General features: G+C 38.3%; 1 protein-coding gene across 3 annotated transcripts in view; it reads right to left on the minus strand.

The window, feature by feature from the left end:
• Positions 1 to 1,012: 1,012 nt before the first annotated feature.
• CSE1L (chromosome segregation 1 like) overlaps positions 1,013 to 25,535 on the minus strand; it is a 41,771-nt gene continuing 17,248 nt past the window's right edge. For 2 of the 3 annotated variants that reach the window (XM_029219640.1, XM_029219641.1), the window contains exons 9-26: positions 22,453 to 22,545; positions 20,475 to 20,642; positions 20,239 to 20,368; positions 19,331 to 19,396; positions 18,711 to 18,913; positions 18,180 to 18,264; positions 16,466 to 16,527; positions 10,749 to 10,885; positions 9,513 to 9,616; positions 7,554 to 7,651; positions 6,125 to 6,275; positions 5,774 to 5,982; positions 5,246 to 5,343; positions 5,058 to 5,143; positions 4,528 to 4,609; positions 3,079 to 3,225; positions 1,926 to 2,157; positions 1,123 to 1,704 (exon numbers count right to left, since the gene is read on the minus strand). In XM_029219640.1, coding sequence (XP_029075473.1) covers positions 1,615 to 1,704; positions 1,926 to 2,157; positions 3,079 to 3,225; positions 4,528 to 4,609; positions 5,058 to 5,143; positions 5,246 to 5,343; positions 5,774 to 5,982; positions 6,125 to 6,275; positions 7,554 to 7,651; positions 9,513 to 9,616; positions 10,749 to 10,885; positions 16,466 to 16,527; positions 18,180 to 18,264; positions 18,711 to 18,913; positions 19,331 to 19,396; positions 20,239 to 20,368; positions 20,475 to 20,642; positions 22,453 to 22,545 — 2,241 coding nt within the window. In that variant the 3' untranslated portion in view covers positions 1,123 to 1,614. Of the gene's footprint in view, positions 1,705 to 1,925; positions 2,158 to 3,078; positions 3,226 to 4,527; positions 4,610 to 5,057; positions 5,144 to 5,245; positions 5,344 to 5,773; positions 5,983 to 6,124; positions 6,276 to 7,553; positions 7,652 to 9,512; positions 9,617 to 10,748; positions 10,886 to 16,465; positions 16,528 to 18,179; positions 18,265 to 18,710; positions 18,914 to 19,330; positions 19,397 to 20,238; positions 20,369 to 20,474; positions 20,643 to 22,452; positions 22,546 to 25,535 lie in introns of all 3 variants that reach the window. The other variant, XM_029219639.1, reaches the window with a different exon arrangement.

Consider the following 25,535-nt stretch of genomic DNA (forward strand, 5'->3'; position numbering starts at 1 on the left):
TAAAAAGGTGCACTTGTTTGCAAAGAGAAACCATCTTCCGTTAAACTGTTTTAACTGAGGAAGGAAAAAATTCAGAACTTAAACTCAGAAGACTGATCAAGATGCTGAAACAAGGGTCCTCCAGAACAGTAACTATCCCTGCATTTACTTAACTGTTAACCAACGGCTTTAGCAAGCACAGAGCCAAATACGAGAGCTTGTCTGAGCGCCAAACGTAAACCATCACCAGTTCTGTTTGCCATTTCAGACTTTTCGCCTGTATTATGTTCACAGTTGAAAAATGGATCTCAGTGCTATCTCAACACCTGCCTGCCAGTGACCACTTTTAAGCCATGTAGTAATTATATGATTTAATACTTCCATTACTGGGTCAAAACAAAATTGGTGCAGTACACTAGATTAAGCTGGAAATCTCTCAAGCAACACAACAAAACCAACATGTGAAGAAAATAAAGCATTCAAGTCAGGTGCCTGAGATTTGAAAAAAAACAAATCCACATAATCTGCACAGAATGAGATTCCAGTCTAACTGCACTGATTACACATAAAAACTGTGCCTCTCCAAGTGTCAAGAGTCTGATTCTTTTTACCCCCTAAAGATAAAGGCCATGGAACCCCTGGGCCCAGTCCAGGGAGGAGCCAGACTGGCAACCTTTGCCAAGATAGACTGGCAACCTTTGCCAAGATGGACTGACACCTGTAGGTTCCTCCTAGACTGCAGGTTCTAAGATGTCACCGTTGGAAAAGTTCCTTGTAACCTCTGATCTTCAGAGAAGAAAGACACTGCAAAAAAGAGCAAACACCTGCACTGTCTAAAGCAGTCCCAACAGCCTCGTGAAGCCGGGCAGAGCATTTCTTTTCCAATTCACAGAGGAAACCATCTACCTAAATAAAGTTCATGCTGCCGTCCAGGAACTGGTCTAGCTACAAAGTTCTAACAGATGAGCCCCAAGTCTGCAGTAATTGTTCCCTTTCCCTTGTAAAAAAGACTAAGTAACCTGAGTTTGAGTTATTAAGAAATTAGGATTTTATGAAGTCCAGGAGAGGAAAAATTAAACTCTTCATTATAAAAATATCAGCACCAAAAGCCTGGGCTTAAGATGTTCTTAGATACAGATTTTAGGGCTCTTTTTTTTTTTTTTTTTTTATTGCTGATTACAGATTTAAAACTATGAAATGTGCATTTCTTGGCAAGTTACATAAGTGATTTCTTTGCTTACTGACATTTCCAATAAAAGCTTAAGGAAACGGACAAAAACACAAAGGACAAGAGAAATACGAACAGCCTCAAAACAAAAGGATTTAGTAACAGAAAAAAAATCTCCACAGTTAAGTGTCTGTCAAATTTTAGAATTTTCAAAACTGTGCAAATGCTCAACTCAATGTCATACACTAAGCTAGTAAAACTTGTCTTTGTAGCTGCAAACTGAAAAAGTCACCCACTCATATTTGTGATCACACAAACCACCTAATTTTCTCAAGGTTCAGCTTAAAGCAACATTTAATAGACAAGTTCAAAAGGAACACTTGCTTTGTTTTAACACAGCTGTGCTCAGACGTCTCCACGATGTCCTCAGAAACCATCCTGGACTAAAGCCAATTCAAAAATACAGTTCAAAGCAGCGTCACACTAGCCGCCTGAAGGTATCCCTGGAGATACTGGAGCGCTTCTGCGTTGAGGCTGGTGCTCACCATTGAGGGAACCTACACAAGATGGGAAGCACACGTACAGCTGCTAGAGATCCCAACGTACAAACACAACGCCCCCGCACTTGCCGCCCTTCTACGGGGGAGCTGCCACAGCTCTGAGAAGGGCAGTCCATCACCAGTAATTGTTTAAGGGATCCCCAAGTAACTCAACTGCTTTCATGCCTTCAAAAATGGGAAGATGAATGACAGAGTTCTTTGACAAGAAAGACACTTACCCTTCCTGGACAGGCAGTAGACAATTTGTGAAGTGACTGTGCCAGGTGAATTCTGGGGTTGTTCACCATTTGACCTACAGGATCATGCTCTTTTTTCCCAGCGAATGCCAACTGTGAGAAGGCAGTCTGGTATCCTGGTGTGTCTTCTATGTCAATAAAATGTTCTTCATCAGGAATAGTATTATCTTCAGGTAACTCAAATAGGCCAATCAGAGACTGTAATAAAGGAGTCCTGGATTGGAAGATGACAAAAAGACTGAAGTAACTGCTCTGAAGACTTAAACAAGTCTTAAGTCTTAAACAGCTTCCTCAGAGACATAAGACTGTAGACTCGTAGTCTCCAGAGTAATAAGGGACCTTTGAAATTACGAATGAAATGGTGCTTATGCCTAACCAGAAACCATTCAGTTCTTTTGGCCATAGCACCCCAATGTCTCTTTCCCCAGAGCTGCCAAAGCTGGCTTGTGTGAGTGACCCAGGCCTGGCTCATTAGAAGGCCATATGGCATCAAGCCAGACCAAGGCAATCCAGTGCTTCTAAGTTAGAAGAAATAAGCTTCAAGTTGTCAGGTCACTTGACGGAAGGCTACTTGAGTGAAACCATAGTAAGGGAGAGGCAAAAGGTCAAGAAAAGCTAGGTCTGCCCATCGAGCTAGACATCAAGCACAAACACATAAACAACCTTCTCTTGGCCTATTCAGTTTCTCCTCTTAAGGACTTAGGCCGGTTTAGTCGAGTGACTATCATAAAAGTCTTAGAGATCACCTAAACCACGGACTTTCACCAGGCTTTTCAAAGGGGTCCATGAATTCCCCTACAAAGAAAAGTTAATCAGGGGACTTCCCTGGAGGTCCAGTGGTTAAGACTGCACTTCCACTGCCAGGGGCATGGGTTTGATCCCTGGTCGGGGAAACTAGGATCTCACATGCTGTGCAGCGCGGCCAAAAAAAAAAAAAGTTAATCAGGAAACAAAGATGTTTCTAGGTAGGCTCAGAAGAACCCACAAGTCATGTCTTGGATCTCATGGTTGCTAGGGGGGAGGCTGAGGTCAGAACCAAATTCTCTTGGCTCCCAAGAGAATAAGCTTGGTTAATTTTGTAGTCACAGGGGAAAGAAACTGTAATTTCCAAAACACTTCAGAATGGAGTACTTACCATAGCTTGGTATACTCTGTATCCATCATTGGGGGACATTCTGTTAGTAATTTGGTTATGCCAACCGCACAAATCTTTTTCTCTACATTTCCAGATACTTTCTGAATTTCAGGAATAATGATTTTTTCCAAAACCATTCCAAACATTCTATGAATCAATGCAAAATAAATTCATTCAGTATTTCATTATACCACTATAGTCTAATTTAACAGTGAGATGCTTACATTATTTATGCTCAGTGACTCCTTATGAATATAACAGAATACAAAATAAGGCTGTTAATTTTGGTCAGCTGAATGGGAGAGACCTAAAAATGACAGAACAAAAACACCAAACCTCTACTCTGTGACCAACTGCCGTCATCTTTTGTGAATACTACCTCAAGCCTCTGCTCAAGGAAAATCTTTATAGCCATTTTTTTGGTCTTGTATGTTTTTACAAACTACTCATGAAATCTGTGAAAAATTAGAAATCAGAAAACAGATAAGAAAAAAAGAATTACCATCACCCCACCATCCAGCATTAACTAGTTTTAACATTTTTGGATTATAAGCTTCCCAACTTTCTATGCTTACATACCTTTAAGTATGTAAATGTTAATGGCTGTATTTAAAAAAAATGATTTGGCCTATGAATGTTGTCACAAACATCCTAGAAGTAAAGTTTTTTATAATTCTAAATGCTGTAAAATTCTCAATTTTTACTCATTATTTTATGAAGAATTTATTTTATTAAATTCTTTCAAGTGGAAATAGTAGATATCAAAGAGCATGGACATTTTGATGCTCTAGGTAACAAGTGCATATTTTTTGCTCTACAGAAGGACCATACCAACTTAGGCACCTCCAGCACTGGATGAAACTGCTGATTTCCTCACAATTTCCTATAGCTCGAAAAGCATATTTTCTGGTACATTTCAGGTTAATTCATTTTTTTACATTTCAATCAATCTGGAATTATTTTTGGTACAATACAGATGCGGAAAGTTTTTCTCCAAGGAGCTGTCCTCCTTTCCATCCTTCCTTTCCCTACTACATGGGAAATGCTGCCTAACTACATTCTTATGCACATATACTAAGGCAAAAGCAAAATTGCACTGATCCAAACTCTCCTCATTTGAAAAATCACAGTTGGCCCTAACAGAGAGGCAGGCTCCGGGAGACAATGCCAGCCGGCTAACACAACATAGAACACTGGCGGTAGGGAATGCCGGGGGATGGGGCAGGGGGCGGGGGTGTGGGGGGGTGTGGGGGGGTGGAGACCTTTGGGAATTAGGAAAACGTTTGCAGTATTTCCTTCATTACAACCCAGACCCCCAAGAATATTTTGGAAACCACAAAGGTAACTATCACTGTGCATCAAGAACTATAAAGTCATCTATAAAATAGACTAAGAGGTCAAATGTTTTGCTTTTAAAAACAGGATAATAAATAATGAAAACAGACTTACTTTGGTTGTATACCATCAAATATTTCTTGTAGTGCTAGCGCCCCGTATTTTATGCAATACAAATTAATAAAGACTAAGAAACCTGTTGAAAGGAGGTGCAGACTATCAATACAGAGGACTCACTGCATTAAATAAGTGATTTAGTAAAGGTCTGCCAAATGAAATATTCACAAATCATTAAAACCCAATGACTAACTTTGGCATCAATACTGGCCTTTTGGTACAATTTAACATACAGAATCGCTGCCTTTATAGTACAGTCATAAAAAGGCTTTACATACAGTCTCTGATTTATATTTCTTTATGATATTTCTATTAAAAATGAAAAATGTTTTGATATTTAAACTTACAAACTAACCTCTGGAACAATATATTGAAACTGATTTAGTGCTTGAAGAATACGAGCATCTTAAAATATTTTATATATAAAATTTATAACTTAAAAGGTTTGTGTGTACATATAAAGTCTAAGGGTTTTTAGCCTCTTTCCTTCATTATTTCTATAGTAACACCAAAATGATTTTACTTACTCTTGATAAACTTTGTTGTTTTGGAATTCTGAAGTCTTTGGAATAGCAGAATGAAGATTTGCTTCCTGTACTGGTCAACTGACTCACTGAAGAAGTGAATAAAAAAGCAGCAATATAAATTCAGCATTTTTCTGAGTACTTAACAGAAGCCTCAATTAAATGTACAATGAGGTTATATTCATACTCACGGAGGCATGTGCTCTATTATACTATTTAGAAGATAAAAACCTTGGTGGTCATTGGCTTTGGATGCAATCAGCTTCTGGAAGACACCTAATAAGCCAGGCTACAACAAATTAGATTAAATAATTAGTTAAAGAAGCAAGGATTAATTGTTCCAAAAGTTAATAAACAGGTGATATATTTTGGAAAAGGGTGCATGCTGTCATAATCTAACGCTTTTTCCCTTTTTCTTTCTTCTGAAGTGTAGAGGAAAAAAAAAACCCCACCACAATAAGCCTTTAAAGTTAAGTTCCTGAAATTAACCTATTTGCCTCTTATTCTTTTAGTTTCCACCAGAGATAAATATTACTAAAGGATACCTAGTTCTAATAAAATATACATTAATGTTTTCTACTAATTAATTCTGTTACATGTTCTAATTAATTCCCTTTTTATTAAGTTTAAGAAATTTTAAAAAAAGTTTAAAGAATCTGCCATCCCTAGTTTTTCTCAGTTACCTTAGAAAATTACAGTTACATCAAAATCTGACTCACAATTTTGTCAGCGGCAGCACTTGCTATTGTATTTGAACCTCGTTCTAAGAACGCCTGGAGAAGCCTCACTAGAGCAGGAATATTTCCTGTTCTTTCCCAAAGCACTGGCTGAAGGAGATGAGGAAATAAGGCCATATAGGAAGACGGGATGTCATTTTTGTGTGTTTCCAGAAGCAAAGACATCACTTGGAAGACATACGGAATAAATTCTGTTGATAAACGTAAAAACAGAGCTGTCAGCTTCAGAATTAATGGCTCTGACACAAAAGGCACATATCTCTTAGGCAGACTGCATTTTATAATCACTTGAATAATTTTATTCAACTAGAAAAATAACTTTCTTTTACTTACCTTGTACATCATTTTGTAAAATTTCAGTAAACACCAGAAACAAAGCCTCCTCAAAATTTACAACAGCAGCAGGGTTAGCCTTGCAAGTTATTCTTATGGATAAACATATTGCTTCAAACATATAGTGATTAAAGTGAGGTTTGCTTGGGTTCTGAAATTAAAAAAAAAAAGCTTATGACTCTAATAATCCAATTGACTATATTAAAAATAACCTAAAACATTTAACCTTACTAAAAGCACATTGAAAGAGATGCCGTTTTTTTTTAAACCAATATTAAAAAAAAACCCACAAATTACACTAAAAAGCCTGCATATATGTTAAAATTTTACAGTGCCTTTAAAATTCAGAAAATGAAGTAATACTAATACCTGTTTGGATTTTTTTTTTTTTTAAATGAGCCAAAGTCTACTTATGAAAAAACACTTCCGAATCACGGGGAGGTGACTACGTAAGCCCAAGCTCCCAGCGCTCACAAGGAGCTTTCTTAAACCTGTGTGCTCTCCTAGAGTCGTCACTGTAAACAGCGGTGGGAGAAAACGAGCAGGGACATAAAAGGCCTGACTCTGCCACTAGCCGTGTGTGGGACCCCAGGCAAACCTTAACCTCTGTGGGCCTCAGTATGTCTGTATCTGCACCGTGACAATCCTTCATATCATTTTCAATTTTCTTTTTCAAACAAAATCCTTCTTGGAAGGCTACCATATGAAGCTGATGAACTCAGAAGATGAGTGGGTATGTACAGGGGCAGGTGAAAGTGGAGAGGCCCTATGTCTCTTTTCTCTCAATTCCCCCAAACCCAAGTAGGCCCAAGGCCCTCACCCAGAATTCGGTGCAAACAGGATCACTATTCTCAAGAGTCTCTCTAATACTTCCTATGACTTCATCTTCTTATCATAGAGTAATTAAGAATAAGCGTCTACAAAGGAATTTTACTGGCCTTAAACCGATTTATTTTCTAAAACTTGGTATCAATATTTAAATATGGATCAAAATATCTAAAATCTTTGATCAAAGAAAGTGAATTTTATTTTTGGGGAAATGAGTCAGGAAGAACAGACACAAGGACTTCAGTCATCATTTTATATTAGTCTGAATAGCTGCTTTTGTGTCCATTTGGTGCAAAGCCTACTTCTTCCATCTAAGATCATTTCAGATTGTTTGTACTTTCTCAATTCTCTTCAATGAACCCGTTACTTTTTAAAGCGAGAACAAAATGTTTTAAAGTCTCTGAGCTTACACTTAAAGGAGAGTTCTGCCAAGGCTCCCATCTCTGTCACCCCACACTTTCAGAATCACACATTAACTGCTGGTCGGGAAGGAGTCACAGAGCTCTCCCTGTCCGACCGACTGCCAGGGAGTTCTGAGGCTCAAACAGTCTGAAGCATTTAGGTTAAAAAGCAACTGCACTTTCAAAACTGGTTCTGTTACCTTACTAACAGCTAATAGCTTCTGTGTAAGCTGAGTGATGAGAGTAGGGATGTAGGGGATTATGGCTTCTCGTAGGAGGGAAAAACTTCTCATGATAGCTGTAAAATATGACAAGAGCAAAAACAAATAGTTAAACTTCAGACTAAAAGAGTGATTAGTGGGAGAAAAAAGTCCACTGATTCATAAACTAAAATCTTAAGACTCTTAAACAACCCCCAGATAGCTCTCTACATTTAAAAATAATCTAAGTTTCCCTCCCTTTTAAAATTAGACCAACAATTGGCAACAAAATTTAGCTGGGAAGTGTTATTTCCAGAAGGCTTAAGGGACAATACAAAATAATGAAGTGGCTAAAGAAGCAGACCAAGAGGAGGCAGGTGAAGTAGTGGATGGACACGGGGGGCAGCAGGTGGAAGGGAGTCTGTTTTGAGTCTCCTTTACTTAGAAATCAGTGGCATGAAATTTCACCTCTAGCCTACTGGAAGTATGATCACAGCCTACCAGAAGCTGAAAGAAAAGGCCACTTGCCCATCTCCCCCCAAAAGAGAGACTAGGAGCCTGAGAAAAATCCAAAAGTACACGTAAAGCTGAGGCCCATATTACAGAATTAACTGCTCATTAACAGACACCTAAAAACACTGGGCATAGGAGAGAAATACATTATTAAGCTAAAAATATATGATGGCTATTTCTGCACAAACAGAATAGATGTTTACTAAGTAGAGCACCTACTGTATGCTAGGCACACAGGATAGAAAGTTATCCTTTCTTGCCTCCTAAACTTTGCAGTGATGCCAAAGACTCACCCTCCAAGTAGCTAACTGCTACCTATCCCGCACCTCAGCCTAGATATCACTTGCTAGAGAAAGCTGAGGGTTACAGGATGGATCAGCGCCCCTCCTCTGGGCTCGCACAGAATCCTCACATTCATTCACACAACGGTATTCACTGGGAAGCCGTTACATACTGGGCGCTCCTGCAAACCCTAGGAGCACAGCAATGAAGACCACGGACCAGTCAGCAACCTCACAGAAATGGACATTCAACAAGAGTAGTTACACATCACTCTCGGGAGAAATACACTGCTGAAAACACACACACACACACACGGGTCCTGACCAAGCCAGAGGCATTGGGAATTAAAAAGCATTTCCGGACTTCCCTGGTGGCGCAGTGGTTGGGAGTCCGCCTGCCAGTGCGGGGGACACCCTGCTCCGGGAGGATCCCACATGCCGCGGAGCAGCTGGGCCCTAGCGCCACAACTGCTGGGGCTTGCGTGCCTGGAGCCCGTGCTCCGCAACAAGAGAAGCCACCACAGTGGGAAGCCCGCGCACCACAACGGGGAGCGGCCCCCGCTCGCCCCAACTAGAGAAAGCCCGTGTGCAGCAACTAAGACCCAATGCAGCCAAAAATACATAAATTTATTTTTTTAAAAAAAGCATTTCCTATGAGTCATCCACCATGCTAGACTCTTGGAATGCAACCGCAAGTAAGACTAAGACTGTCCCAGAGCGGTTCCCAAGACACTCTCCTAATGGAGCACCTGGCACATTGTTAACAGCTGCCTGTGTCCCTGGCAGTATTTCTATGAAGGCAGGATCTGTGCGGGGTCTATCAAATACACCCAGGTTTCACACCAAGACCCAGCAGAACATGCCATCAATAAATGTTGTCTGAGCTCATCTTTGCCCTCAAGAATTTCAACCTAGGAAAAGAAAAAAGGAGTTTGCTACCTTTTCTTTAGTAAGAGGAGTTCTATATCAAGTTAGGGTAAAATTTTTTCTGAAAACACCAACAAACTAAACTATTTTTCATTTAAAAATATCTAAACCTACCTAATGCTTGACAAACAGTATCTGGTTCATAGACTACATAACCTGAAGTACAACTCAGAGTGTTTACCACCCCTGTAGTCCGAGATTAGATACTTATAGTCTGTACACCAGGGAAACGGCCTACCTTTCATAATATATTCATTTTCTGAAGAGCCAGGAAGTGTGAGAGCTTTGAAAAGGTTTGTTAGCAGAATCTCAACAAACGGTGCGATTTCTGCAGCTGTAAAGCTATAGATGAAAAAACAGCTTTCAGTCACCACCAACTCTTGAGCTTGTCACTTTGGAACACCCTTCGCAACTACTAAATCACACTTCTTGGCATAAAAGTGAGCCATCTCCCACCAATGACAGTTGGAAGACAGCTTAGGAAAATACTGCTTTTATAAGTGCTCATGTTAAGTTCCTAAGAAGGCATATCTGGGACCAAACACAATTAAACCCGGCAAACCCAACATTGTCTACGGCTGTTGAGGTCATCCCTGGTTCACATCTGTCACCATCGAGAACAGAGCCCGGACTCTCTCAGTCGGCTAGCTTTCCTGGAGGTGGAGCAAGTTCGGAAATGTTTTCTGCATAAATTCTGGGCCTGAAGACAGGTACTGGCTTAACTCGCCTAAAGGATAACCTTTCAACCCTTAATTGGCCACTGTACATATCTGTACTTCAAGTTCTTGATGAAGAAAACAACCTAGAATGTTTTCCATCTCTTACCCAAAGCTGTTTCAAGAAATAACACTGTTGAAGAAAAGGCCTGAAAGACATGCAGACCACCCAATCCTCTGCATTTTACCCTTGGATCAGGCCACAACAGCTACTGCCTTGGACCCCAGAGAATTACTTTCACTCAGCTGTGTCATGTCTCAGCGCTAAATAAGATCACAAAAACAGCCAGGTGAAAATAACTGTTGCATGATGTTGCTATGAACAGGGCTACTACACTGTATTCCCTTAACAAAGGCCCACTTCTGAATAACTTTTAATTTTAATCTCATGGACATTATGGACATTTTAACTCACCAAGTTTCTCTCTGCCTTGGCCGCTAGAGGACTCCACATAAAATCCACAAGTTTCTTTCTTTAACTACTGTACAGGATCCTCTGACACACTTCTGTTTATTAACCTCACACCCCAGTTATTTTCCTTTGCTCCAATTTCCTCCGTTTAACTTTACTGTCAAAATGTGTCTACTCTGGCATGCAGTCTCAAATCCTTTTGGAATGAGGCATAGTATAAATGAGTAAAATATACACATTTATTTTTTTAACTACTAATGAAATTATGAATATACTGAGATATCTCTGACCAGTACAGAATGGTCTTCACCCCGAGATGAAAAAATATATTGCATCAAATACTTACAGAGCGGCATTGTTAGGCCCCCTCATAGTAAACATTCTCTCAAGAGCATGTGCTGCATAAGTATGAACAACAGTACTTTCAGCTTGAAGATGATTGATTAAGAGAGGAATAGAGACTAAAAGATGCTCTTTTGGTACCTGAAAAAAACAATATACATGCTGTAACTCACTGATACTATCTTGAGTAAAAGAGAGCTCTAAGAGAGTGACTTGCTGATTCTAAAAAGTGTGTTCTTTTTCAGCCACTATTACAATGGAGATGATACAGGTGAAAAAATCAAAACTTCTACCTTCACATAATGGTTCAGCTCACACTCACTTTTCCAATTCTCTTTCTCTGAGCATCTATGGTTAGGGTAAAATAATAATATCATGGAGAAGCAGAGATTTCATTAATCTTAGAACCATACTTTTCACTAGCAAGTATTTCTTAGAAAAGTCATTCAAGCTCTCTGTGCCTCATTTTCTCCTCTTAAAAGGGGGGCGGGATGGCGTAAACATAAGCATACTAATCACTAAAAACCTCTAAAACTTTAGCGTATCCTTTAGTCTTTAAAACAGAACAGCTTCACAAGGTTGCATGTAACCCTGGTAGATACCTGTCAAAGACACATAAAAAGTATAAATCAAGAAACTGAGGAATCATCCACAGGAAATAGACCGTGGCACATCCTTATGATAGAATACTACACAGCTTACCGCAAAAAAAAAAAAGAATACTACACAGCTATTAAAAATGAACTCTAACACATCTACTAAAAACAACGTTAAGCACAAAAGAAAACTAGATATGTAGACCAATACCTATAGTAGGGGTATCATTTAAATAAATAAACTTAAACCTATGTAATACTATAGAATTTTTGTGGAAACAAATGTGTAAAGCCATAAATAATCACTTACACTGAACTCATTCATTATCTCTGGGGAGAAAGAGAATAGAATGGGAATGGGGAGGGCGTGCCCTGCGTCCCTCCACTGTGTGTGTAGGTTTAAGTAATTATGGCCTGGAGTTAAGATTTGTGGTGGTTATGTATCATTAAATTATTCTCTATTCCTGCTTGTGTGTTTTAAATAATTTACAAGATGGCTGCAGGGTAATTTGGTGGAGGTATTGGAGGGAGTAAGACAAACTGTGCTGTTTTGTTTTCTGTGTCACTAAAATTAAAGTGACAGTGTTAAGAATCAGAAGGAATATATAACTAAACAGTAAAAAAACAATCCAATTAACTCAGCAGAGGAGCTGAGTAATATTTTCTTTCTTATTTTTTTTGGCCACACTGCATGGCTTGCAGGATCTTAGTTCCCTGACCAGGGACTGAACCCAGGCCCCAGCAGTGAAAGCGCTGAATCCTAACCACTGGACCACCAGGGAATTCCCCTGAATATTTTCCCAAAGAAGACACAGAGATGGCTACAGGCACCCCCAAGCTCACAGGCAGCATTAACAATGGCCAAGATTTGGAAGCAACTTAAGTGTCCATCAGTGGATGAATGGATAAAGAAAGTGTGGAGTGCACACGTGCACACACGCGCGCGCGCACGCACACACACACACACACGGATGGAATGTTATTCAGCCATAAAAAAAGAAAATCTTGCCATTTGCGACAATATGTATGGACCTTAAGGGCATTATACTAAGTGAAATAGAGAAAGACAAACACCGTGTATCGCACACGTGGAACCTTAAAAAACAAAACAGGATTAAAAAAAAACACCAGAAAAACAAACTCCTACGGAGCACAGATTGGTGGTTGCCAGAGGCGGGGAATGGATGAAATGGGCGACAGGGGTCAAAAGGTAAAAACGTCCAGTTACAAAACAAGTCATGAGGGTGCAATGTACAGTGACTACAGTTACTTCTATACTGCATAGAGAACAGATCTCAGAAGTTCTCATCAACAGAAAAAAAATTCTGTCAATGTGTATAGTGACATGTTAACTAGATTTACTGTTATCGTTTCACAATACATACAAATATGAATCATTATGTTGTATACCTGAAATTAATGTCAGTTATTTCTCAATTAGAAAAAAAAGACGCGGCTCACTGAGGGAAGAGTAGATTGGAGTCTCCCCACTCTGGGGGGGTGTCTGCTCATTGACAGGCACTAGGTGGTGGAATTTTTCTCTTTCATTCTCTTTGCTGAAGCCCAATAACTGAACATGTATAAGTCAAATGAGGTGGGATTCCATCATAAGCATTAACACTGTACTTGACAAACAGTAAAAACTTACTAAATGTAAGCTACACTCTTTCTCCATCACAGCTGTCAAAACGGTATTCAGCCCTGAAGTAGACAGAACTAATAGAATTTATCTGTCTTCCCTGGGGGGTGGCTGTTAATAAATTTCTATGTTGTGATCTTCAAACAGACAACAACAGATAACTTAATGGTGGAATAATCGGTGGTTTAAAAATGCCCACTGCATTTCCAACATAGGAAACGGAGTACTCCTGCACAAGGGGCAGCCCCAGGTGTGGGTCTGTTTTCCTCTCTGGTCGAGAGTGCTACAGTTGGCTGGAGCCTGAATGTGATTGATCAAAATGGGGAATGATATGAAGATAAAGTTTTATAAAGGAGATTTATGTTGTAAAACTAGATACTTCAGGATCCACAAATTCTTATTCACGGTTCAAACTATTTGGAAAATATATGAATCAAGAAATGAAAAATGTTAAGGGTATTTTGATTCTGAACATGTTTGGGGAGCTGTTGTGAAGAGCTTTAACAAGGAAAGGGTTGTGACCAAAAGACTCCATCAGTGACTTGAGGGGGTGGATCCAGAGTCTCTGTGAACTTGCTGGACTGACTTTTAGCTTTTATTGGTCCAGTGGAATCAATAAAATTGATCGTGCCTGAGAACATATATAGGTAGATGAAATAATATGTCTTCTACCATTAAAAAATAATAATAATCAGAAGGAAATTACATGTTTTCTAAAAATTAAGACCAACAATCAGATGGAAATATGGACAAAAAATATGAATAGTTCGCAGAAATGAAAATGGCTCTTTAAATGGAAAGATGCGGGGGGGGGGGGAGATAAACTGGAAGACTGGCACTGACATATACACACTACTATATATAACACAGATAACTAATAAGGAACTCCTGTATAGCACAGAGTACTCTACTTAATACTCTGTAATGGCTTATATGGGAAAAGAATCTAAAGGATGGATATATGTGTAAATGATTCACTCTGCTGTACACCTGAAACTTAACACACAATTGTAAATCAACTATACTCCAATAAAAACTAAGAATAAATAAATAAATGGCAAGATAAGCTTTTAAACTCTAAGAAAAATACAAAGTAAAACTACAATAAGATACCATTTCACATCTGTGAGTTTGGCAAAATGGCAAAATTCCAACATCTTTGGGGAAATAGGTGCTTTTTTTTTTAAAATGCAACATGATATAACCCCTGTGGAGATTTGGCAAGATCTGGCAAAATTACATATAAGTTTACCCTCTAATCTAGTAACATCACTTCTAGGAATCTATCTCAAAGTTACAATGGCAAAAACACTATGTGACACATACAAAGCTATTGTTTCAAATAATTAGCATTATTTAAAATAGTGGAAGTTAGAAAACACCCAGAACATCTACCTCTTGGGGGACTGGTTGAGTAAACCACAGGAGAGCCACCCAGAATACTATGCTATTTAAATTAAAAAAAAAAAAAAAAAAAGAAAAGAAAAGAGGGAACTGTGTAAATACTACCATGGAATGACATCCAGGATTTACTAAGTGAAAAAAAGCAAGGTGTCAGAATTCCCTGGTGGTCCAGTGGTTAGGACTCCAAGTTTTCACTGCCATGGGCCCAGGTTCAATCCCTGGTTGGGGAACTAAGATCCTGTAAACCACGTGGTACGGCCAAAAAAGAAAAAAAACCAAAGTGAAAAACAGCGTGTTTAGCATACTCTCTTCTGTGTAGGAGGAGGGGAAATACATAAATATATCTAGGACAGTATTAGGTTATATTTTTAAAATTAACTAATGGAAACATAAACCAAAACTTGGTAAAAAATGGTTACTTTTAGGACGAGAGAAGGAACAGGGAGGAAAGCTAGACCTTTCTGAATGTACCATGCCTGACTTTGGAGGTATGTAAAGTAACCCTTCTCATGCCCCCCCAAATAAAACAAAACCCCACAAACAGAAGAATCTAATTATTTATCAAGTTAATGGCAAAAATGCACAAAGAATAATTTCAAGTTGCTTTAAACATAGTATTTCTTGACTATACATGCCTAATAGGATAATATACGAAGGATATAAAAAACACAAAGAAATCAAACAGCATTCAGCACTATTACTTTAGTAATAATATTGGTATTATTTATTTTCTGGCTCTCTCCTATGAAAAAGCCTAAAACCAATTTCCCTAGCACCTAGATTATGGTCTCTAAATAAAATTTCCCACCTTCAAGTGTGGCTAGTTCAGGTCTGGGGCAGGAAATGTACAAGATGAACATGGAATATTCTGTCATATATGAAAGAAGGGAAGCTGTTAAAGGCTACTAAGTGTGTCAAGGGGACACAGGAACCTACATAATGGGGCTCCTACTGGCCAAAGAAGGAACAACTAGAGAGTCAAAAAATCACTCATTTGTTCTCTGGAAGCTGGTAAGGCACTTAAACTCATTACTCTGAACTGACACGGGAAAAAACACACAAACATCTATCCTGTTTTTCCCATTCAAATTGGTAATTAAATAATCTATGAGGCAGTGGTGTTGGTTGTACAAAGAATAAACATACTAAAAACCACACAAGTATACACTTAAAAATGGTGAATATTATATTAGGTTACCTATATCTCCATTAAAAAATGTGTCAATGATCACTCTTAACATCACTGAAAGTGGATGAGACAATGTACGTGTCCTAGTGAAACGAAGCAAAGTATACCAGTGACAAACTCTCGCCACCCCCCACCTACCAGAGGAATAAAATCTAATCAAGCCTCCAGATTTACCAATTTAGAAATACAGGGAACAGAGGAACAAGAGGTAAATCATACCTCTGAGGATGCAATCAGCCAGAACTAGAATGAGAAACTCTGCAAGGTAAATGACTGGTTTCTCCAAAAAATGACATGAATAAAGAAAGGGGAAGAAGGACCCCTCTGTTGTAAATTAGAAGACATGAGACATAATCAACCATAAGCAACGTGTAGACCTTGTTTGGATCCCGAATTTTAATAAAATCACTGTAAAACAGTATTTTAGAGAAACTGAGGAAAATTAATCATGGTCTGGCATCCTAATTTTTTTGAATTTTATTTTTTTATACAGCAGGTTCTTATTAGTTATCTATTTTATACGTATTAGTGTATGTATGTCAATCCCAATCTCCCAGTTCATCCCAGCCACCCCACCCCTGCTTTCCCCCCTTGGTGTTCATACATTTGTTCTCTACATCTGTCTCTCTATTTCTGCCTTGCAAACCGGTTCATTTGTACTATTTTTCTGGATTCCACATTTATGCGTTAATATACAATATTTGTTTTTCTCTTTCTGACTTACTTCGCTCTGTATGACGGTCTCTACTGGCATCCTAAGTTCAAGGAGTTATTGTTAATTCTGTTAGATGTGGGTGTCGAATATGATTGCACAGAAGGGACGGGAAGCCAGTATACAATAAAACTCTTAAGAGATTAAGTGGCATATAACATATAAATGAAAAGCAACTTACTTGATTTCTAAAAATCATAATGTATTTGATACCATCAGCTTTAAGAACAGGAAATTCATTCACTATATATAAAAAAAAAAGTCACAGTTATTTTAGTGCTAAGGACTGTTAACTCCCAAACTAGTGACAACATTATCAGATTTTAAAAACATGGTTCTGGTAAACAAAATGTCAAGTAATTAAAGCTTAATTATATAATGATCTACTACACAGCTATTAATACTGATAAGTTTATAAATAATTTTATTTTTCCCCCTTACCTTTAAGTTTCATTACAAATGAACGTGTGTTACTTATGTAATTGAACAAAAATGATTTGGACCATGAAATAACAGTAGTATCTTCTTCCAAAACTGAAGCTATTCTGAATCGAGAGCAAGTCTCTCTAGAGGAGCTTGCACTAGTAGTGGGAAGTAAGTTAGTGAAAGGGATAAAATATCGGCCAATTGTTAAAAGTTCCTGAAGCTGAATGATAGTAACATGGAAGTTCTTTATAATATTATCCCCACCTATTAGTGTATTTAAATTTTCCACAAAGTTTTAGAAGAGTATCTCTTGATCAACGTATTTTTGTAAACATATGAAAGTATCCTTAGTATTTATTAGTTTCAAGTACTTTAAATTTACTTCAATTTTTAAGAGTTCATTTTTTTTTTAGTTTTATTGGGTTAGCCAATAAGTTCGTTCGTCCCTTAACATATTTTGGACAAACCCAAACGAACTTTTTGGCCAACCCAATATTTTATTTTTATTTTCTTTTTCGCCATGTAGCTTGTGGGATCTTAGTTCCTTGACCAGGGATTGAACCCCAGCAGTGAAGCACGGAGTCCCAACCACAGGACTGCCAGGGAATTCCCAAGAGTTCATTTTTAAAATAAATAATTAATTAATTATTTTTGGCTGCATTGGGTCTTTGTTGCTGCACGCGGGCTTTCTCTAGTTGCGGTGAGCGGGGGCTACTCTTCGTTGTGGTGCATGCGTTTCTCATTGTAGTGGCTTCTCTTGTTGCGGAGCATGGGCTCTCGGCATGCGGGCTTCAGTAGTTGTGGCTCGTGGGCTCTAGAGCGCAGGCTCGGTAGTTGTGGCGCACGGGCTTAGCTGCTCTGGGGCATGTGGGATCTTCCCGGGTGAGGGCTCGAACCCGTGTCCCCTGCATTGGCAGGCGGATTCTTAACCACTGAACCACCAGGGAAGTCCCCCAAGAGTTCATTTTTTAAATGAGAAGGAAAACAAAAACCAAAGTATAATTTCTAGTGCATTATTATATGTACATTAGAAATATACAGTGACAATTTAGTCTCACTTGTTCCTGTTTTCCTTCTACATAAGAGACATTTTCTTTATGGAAAGTTAATTTCACCTGGGCAAGATCTGGGGCAACCATTTGAGATTTTATCCAATAAAGTAACTGCAATAAGGATAGGAGCCACCATTTTCAGTATCATGGTGATATAGAGCTGTAACGGTACTCATTTTTTAGTTAAAAATAAAAATTGCAGGTATAGGGACTTCCCTTGTGGTCCAGTGGCTAAGACTCTGTGCTCCCAATGCAGAGGACGTGGGTTCGATCCCTGGTCAGGGAATTAGATGCCACAACTAAAAGATCCTGCACGCTGCAGCTAAGACCTGGTGCAGACAAATAAATAAATAAATGTATTTTTAGAAAACTGCAGGTATAGTGTAAGCTGTACTAAAAACATTTCACAAAACTCACCATTAGCTGCTTTTAAATCAGGGAGAATGTGATTCACAAAGAACTCAGTCAGGTTTACAAGTTCATTCGCTTGTGTAATTCCATGCTAAAAAACAAATTCATAACAGTGAAATAACATGAAAAATCTGTAATTATTTACCACACTGGAAATTTAGGCAGCTTTAGAAAACCAGGTTGAAGATGGAAATGAATACTTCAAAACACAAACTGCTTACATATAAGACTATTCTAATAGATAATAAAGAAACTTCCCTAAATTAAAGAACAGCTAAATTTAAGTTTAGCACGTTTTATATACTGAGTCTCAGCTAAGGAAGCAAGTGCGGCATCTGTTGATCTTTTGGTCCATAAGAAACTTAAGTGCTTAATACATCAGTATAAAGCCATCTTTGGAAACCATATGAATTCTAATCAGAACTGACACATTATCTAACAGAGTAGGCTATATAACCAGAAATATATCACTTCTTTTTGACTTCTGTGGTACCAACAACTATGTTTTAGAAATAAAAATATACTGAAAGGATTCACCTTCTGGGTTTGGGCTTTCGATGCCAAAGACGTCACCAGGTAAATGGCTGCATCTTTGTGTTTCCAGTTGACAGATGGATTTTTTGCATATTCCTGCAGCATGGAATTAACATAACCGGAGAAGATTCCTGTCACGGGTCCCTCAAAAAACTTGCATAATCCTCGTACTAGATCACAAGCAGCCCTGCGTCTAGTATCAATATCTACAAAATCAAAGGGAAATACATTATGGGAGAAAGAAACCACCAACAACCAACTGACCAAGTTTATAAGAAAACAAATTGCCATCTGAGAGCTAACAGCAACAAAAACAATGAAAAAAAATTCCCCCACAAATGTAAAATGAGAACGAAACTGAAAGACCATAGTAGTACGATAAACGCTAATAAGTATATAAAAAAGAGAAGACAAGTAATTCTACATCTGATACTTTGATACAGCTCGTATAAAGAGCTGCTTTCTACCATGTACAAGTTAAAGAAGGAAAACAGTTCTCCAATGAAAGCCAGCTGAAATGACACACTTATCAGGACTCCCTCACCTCCCCGTATTTATTAGACAGAGAGCAACTTTAAAACTGGCTTGCTAAGAGACCAACAGCTAAAAACCAAAATACACACCAGATCCTTCCAAATCTCTTCTTATATACTCCTCAGAATTATCTTCAAAGGCTTCTTCATCTGCAGCTACAAAGCAAGATGACATTTCAGATCACCTCTGGAAAGACGTGGCAAGTCATTCTACCTTTACAGTCGAGTGTGCAGAAGAGTATGTGGAATTGCCATGTTTTACAGCAAAGTGTTCTTTCCCAACAAATGACTACTTCATATACTCTTAATCATTACTTAGAGCAGCAAACGCTACCCTGAAAGATTAGGTAATAGGTAATGCATACAGCTGCGAGATAGGCTCACTTGTTCTAATGTGAACGTCCACAGAACTGGACTTCATCACCAACCTTCAAAAGTGTTGGGAGACCAATCTAGGGATGCCAACTCGTTATTCTGCCAGATAAGGACATTAAACAAACAACCTAACAACTACTATCACCATTATTTCATAAACAGTCATTTCAACACCAAAACAAGTAGGACAGACAGTATCAGATTAAAGATCTGTCCTTTACATATAGTTTTATGAAAAAAGAAAAGGAAATAAAACCCCACGTTACACTTTTATTTCCTCATTTTGTTCCTGAATGAATGATCTAATGACTGCTCTTCCCAACTGTCAGAAAGACATTTTGTACAAATACAGACTCTTAGGACTATTTTAACCTTAAGCACAAACTAGGTGGGCTTCAACTCTGTATTTAAAAGTCATCAATCACTTCTTGTCTCAAGTCAACTGTCCAAAAATAGCTTCTGCCTTGGTGAAATACTAAATCCAACAAAACTTAGACTGAATATGTTACAAAAAGCAACACAGAGAAGACTTCTTAAATTCTTAAATTTATACTAACATACTCTTTTAAAAAACAAGCTTTTAATTAATCTCCTGAAAAAGCTTTACACTTTGCCACAATTACCTCTAAATTCCATGTTAGGCACAATAACCTTTTCACAGATACTTGTCAGCGTGTTCTGGTCCTCAAATAGATTCTTATAGTGAGGTCTCTCACAAACTGAAGCCAGAAACTGAATTGCATTACTTACCAACTGGAATAAAACACAAGAATAAGCGTATTTTTAAGAGCAAACGGAACCATTTATTTCATGGGGGGGGAGGGGATGTCTTAATTATTTGTCTCCACCATCACCTTACCAAGTCATATTTAACCTCTTGACCTGTTGTAACCAGTAAATTCCAGATGGCTGTGACAAAACGAGGCAGGTACCGCTGAAATTCCTCATCATATTTTTGTGCATAGAGTGCAGCATTATCACAAATCTGGGATTTTAAGAGCTCCAATAAGCCTGCTTCCTCTTCATCCTCACATAAGAGAAAATGGAAAACTCAAACATACAACTTCAACGCTATCATAAACATGGAGAGTAGCTGTAATTCCTGAACTCTTTAAAAATTTTACATCAAAGCCAAGTGCTGTGAACTACATCTACGCCACTGTAAATTTATTCACCTGGTCTATCAAACAAATACAAGATGAAATGCTTCTTATTTATTAATCAATGAGAGCAGTTCTCAAAAGTTTTCAAGTTAAATAAAGCCTTTTCAGGACTTCCCTGGTGGTCCAGTGGGTAAGACTCCGTGCTCCCAATGCAGGGGGCCTGGGTTTGATCCCCAGTTGGGGAACTAGATCCCGCGTGCATGCCGCAACCAAGAAGTCCATGTGCCTCAACTAAGACACGGCATTGCATGCATGCATGAATAAATATTTTAAGTAAATAAATAAAGCTTTTTCTTCTGGTTGCTGAATTATAAAATATTTACATATTAAATCGAAAATAATATATTCCTACAAAAACCTGAGTGATAAAAATCATATCACATTTTCCTTTGTAACATAGTCTTGCTATCTCCCAAAAGGTTCCCATTTCAAATATATTAAAATGTGTTCTCTTCCCAATAAGCTAATGCTATAACATTCTCACAAATAATATTCTGGTTATAAAATGTTGAACAACCTAAAGCAGGGGTTAACCTGCTGCCTAATTTCTGAAGTTTTATTAAAACCCAGTCACATACATTCTTTGTTTTCATTTAGACAATTTATAGTATTGCCTATGGCTGCTTTCAACTACAACTGCAGAGTTGAGTATATAGCCCACAAAGCCAAATATATTTACTACCCAGACCTTTATAGGAAAAGTTTGCCAACCCCACCTGAAACCATGACAGTGACTGATATAATAATGCTTACTACATATAACAGCAATCACAAATACTTTTTGAGCTATATTATGTGCCAAAGAACTCAAATTGAGAAGAGATAAAAGAACAGCTCCTCAAGGCATAAATATAAGGGATGTCACACAGTGAGATGACGCATTTAAATGGGCAAACAATTCCCTTAAGAATCCTAAGTGAAACACTTCCTTTAGACTTAAGTGTAAAGACAAGCTTTGTTTTCTGAGGGAGTGGTTTCTTCCTAGTGGACTGAAGGAGTTATTTTATTGGAACTCTATTTTTTTTTGGTTGCTTCTTGTTGTGTAAAAATCTCAGAGACAAAATTTGCTGTACACCCACAGGAATGATTCTCCCTCTGCATGCCACCCAACAGATCTGCATCACCAACTGTAATCTTTATCTGGTGTTGAAATATTCTTAGTATTTTACTTTTTACGTTTTTTGTTTGTTGAGAAAGAGGTAAATCATAAATATATTAATAAACAAGCAAATGAATAACACAGAGTGGTACATGTTGAAAGTACATATTACAAAACTCAGATCAGAAACTTTTACACATTACAAACTTTCATGTCCCCTCTTTCCCACACTGTAGATGACTTTTTCAAGAGGCCATTATTAGAGAGGTTTAAGTTTTCTTAGTATCTTCAATGACAAATGATTTTCTATTTCATAAAATGTTCACAATGTGAATACTCTTGAGGCCTTACTTTCAATAATGTAATAACATAGCCTTGTCTATAAATTGTGACTTAAGTCAGGACTACAAGAAGGGTAATTCTGCACATTACAATTATCCTCCCTCCAATGTTCTGAGGGCACTCAAATAATTTTTTTAACATTAAAAAAAATTGAGATATAATTGACATTTAACATTATATTTCAAATAATTCTTAAAAAAGCTTACTTGGGAAATATTTTAAATAATACTTACATCAGTTTGCAGAAGCTTATTATCTAATGTCAAGAGGGTATGAAAATTGTTCATCCAAGTTTCCATATTATCTTCAAAAAATTCAGGGAGATCCTAAAGAATAAATGGTGACTTGAGACTTTTGGTTGAAGTAATTATTATATTTTAATAAGTTTTCCCCACCACGCCAAATGTTTTCCACATGCCTATAGACTCAAGCTCACATTTCTCAGCTAAGTCAATGGATACCTATTTTGACAAGAATTCTCTGCTCCAGCTAGGTCTGACAGATGAGTAAACCATTCTGACTCTGTCTCAGTAAGCTTTCAACCACAAACGATGCCACCTGTTCCTGTCCCAATGTAAATCTACTTATTCCTTTGAGGTCCAGCTAAGACTGAAAACTTTCCTTACAAAACCCAGTGCTTACCAATATATTCCTTTTCCTTTCTGAACTACTGCATTTACTGTAAGATGACCACCAAGTCAGGCTTATTGTCTTATACAGTTACTGATTTCCTGTGGCACAATACTGCCCTCTTAATGAGGGATAAATCCAAGGGTAAAGATTATGCCTCCTTCCTATCAGGCTTCCGTGACTAACAAGTTATTAATCACCTCATTCTACCTGACTTCTAGGAAGTAGAACTCAAAATAAGGTATACAAAAACCCAGTGGTATCCTTAAGAATTTCTCAAATTGCTGTCTAGCTGCGCACTGAAGGTATGCCATTTGGGGCTGTTCATCTCATATTCATTCTACCTATTCCTTCTGAGGAATGCTCTCCCTACCACTGTGAGTACAGTCACGTTGGGAGGATTAAGTCCAAGTACTTGGCTCTGGCTAGAGGCAACAAAAAGGCTACATCCTTTCTCTTGCATCTCAGTATAGGAGTCTGTACCAGTAAGACTCCCTTCTCATTCCTGGAGCCCTGAATCTTAAAGTAATAACTCAAGAACAGAAAGAATGACTGGAGACCACCACCTCAGTAGCAACCGGGTGACCAGGCATTTTCTGCTATAAGATCGTGGCTGTGTTTCCTCTCAAATGCCACTGGTTCTTACACCTTCCCAAGTCTGTTTCGTCAGTCTTTTGTCTCCCAGATATGCTTCCATTAAAAGCTATAAGCTTTGCTTCCATGACCTGGCTATTGTAAATAGTGCTGCAGTGAACATTGGCGTACATGTGTCTTTCTGAATTATGGTCTTCTCTGGGTATATGCCCAGTAGTGGGATTGCTGGGTCATACGGTAATTCTGTTTTTAGTTTTTTAAGGAACCTCCATACTGTTCTCCATAGTGACTATATCAATTTACATTCCCACCAACAGTGCAAGAGGGTTCCCTTTTCTCCACACCCTCTCCAGCATTTGTTGTTTGTAGATTTTCTGATGATGCCCATTCTAACTGGTGTGAGGTGATATCTCATTGTAGTTTTTTTTGTGTGTTTTTTTTTGTGTGTGTGTTTTTTTTTGCTGTATGTGGGCCTCTCACTGTTGTGGCCTCTCCTGTTGTGGAGCACAGGCTCCGGATGCGCAGGCTCAGCGGCCATGGCTCACGGGCCCAGCCGCTCCGTGGCGTGAGATCTTCCTGGATCGGGGCACGAACCCGTGTCCCCTGCATCAGCAGGCGGACTCTCAACCACTGCGCCACCAGGGAAGCCCTCACTGTAGTTTTGATTTTCATTTCTCTAATAATTATGGTGCTGAGCAGCTTTTCATGTGCTCCTTGGCCACCTGTATGTCTTCTTTGGAGAGATGTCTATTTAGGTTTTCTGCCCATTTTTGGATTGGGTTGTTTGTTTCTTTAATATTGAGCTGCATGAGCTGTTATATATTTTGGAGATTAATCCTTTGTCCGATGATTCGTTTGCGAATATTTTCTCCCAATCTGAGGGTCGTCTTTTCGTCTTGTTTATGGTTTCCTTTGCTGTGCAAAAGCTTTGAAGTTTCATTAGGTCCCATTTGTTTATTTTTGTTTTTATTTCCATTACTCTAGGAGATGGGTCAAAAAAGACCTTGCTGTGATTTATGTCAAAGAGTGTTCTTCCTATGTTTTCCTCTAAGAGTTTTATAGTGTCCGGTCTTACATTTAGGTCTCAAATCCACTTTGAGTTTATTTTTGTGTATGGTGCTAGGGGGTGTTCTAATTTCATTCTTTTACATGTAGCTGTCCAGTTTTCCCAGCACCACTTATTGAAGAGACTGTCTTTTCTCCATTGTATATCTTTGCCACCTTTGTCATAGATTAGTTGACCATAGGTGCGCGGGTTTATCTCTGGGCTTTCTATCTTGTTCCATTGACCTATCTTTCTGTTTTTGTGCCAGTACCATATTGTTTTGATTACTGTAGCTTTGTAGTATAGTCTGAAGTCAGGGAGTCCAATTGCCCATCGACAGACGAATGGATAAAGAAGCTGTGGTACATATATACAATGGAATATTACTCAACCATAAAAAGGAACGAAATTGAGTCATTTGTTGAGACGTGGATGGACCTAGAGACTGTCATACAGAGTGAAGTAAGTCAGAAAGAGAAAAACAAATATCGTATATTAACGCATGTATATGGAATGTATATGTATATGGTTTGCAGGGCAGAAGTAGAGACATGGATGTGGAGAACAAATGTATGGACACCAAGGGGGGAAAACCATGGTGGGGTGGGGATGGTGGTATGCTGAATTGGGCGATTGGGATTGACATGTATACACTGTGTGTATAAAACTGATGACTAATAAGAACCTGCAGTATAAAAAAATACACAAACAAAAAAACAACTAATACTAAACTTTCTTTGGGTTATTTGTATGGAAATATGTTAATATAAATGTTTCAGACATTACATGAAATTTCTAAGAATCTTATATGTTCTGGTATAACGTTATAAGTCATAATTCTAGTTATTACTTTAAAACGTGTATCTCAGAAATAACTAAATTTCCTTGTCAACTGCATTATTATGAACTTCCATCAAAACTTTAACCATGGTCATTTTTAAGTCTTTTGTCATTTATAGACAGTTCTGGGTGTACTCTGATGCTTTTGCAAAAATGTTCCTATAAGGGCTTCCCTGGTGGCGCAGTGGGTGCGAGTCCGCCTGCCGA

This window comes from Monodon monoceros, unplaced genomic scaffold (genome assembly GCF_005190385.1).
Source record: "Monodon monoceros isolate NGI ecotype Baffin Bay Population unplaced genomic scaffold, NGI_Narwhal_1 Super_Scaffold_13, whole genome shotgun sequence".
In the NCBI taxonomy this organism is placed as follows: domain Eukaryota; kingdom Metazoa; phylum Chordata; class Mammalia; order Artiodactyla; family Monodontidae; genus Monodon; species Monodon monoceros.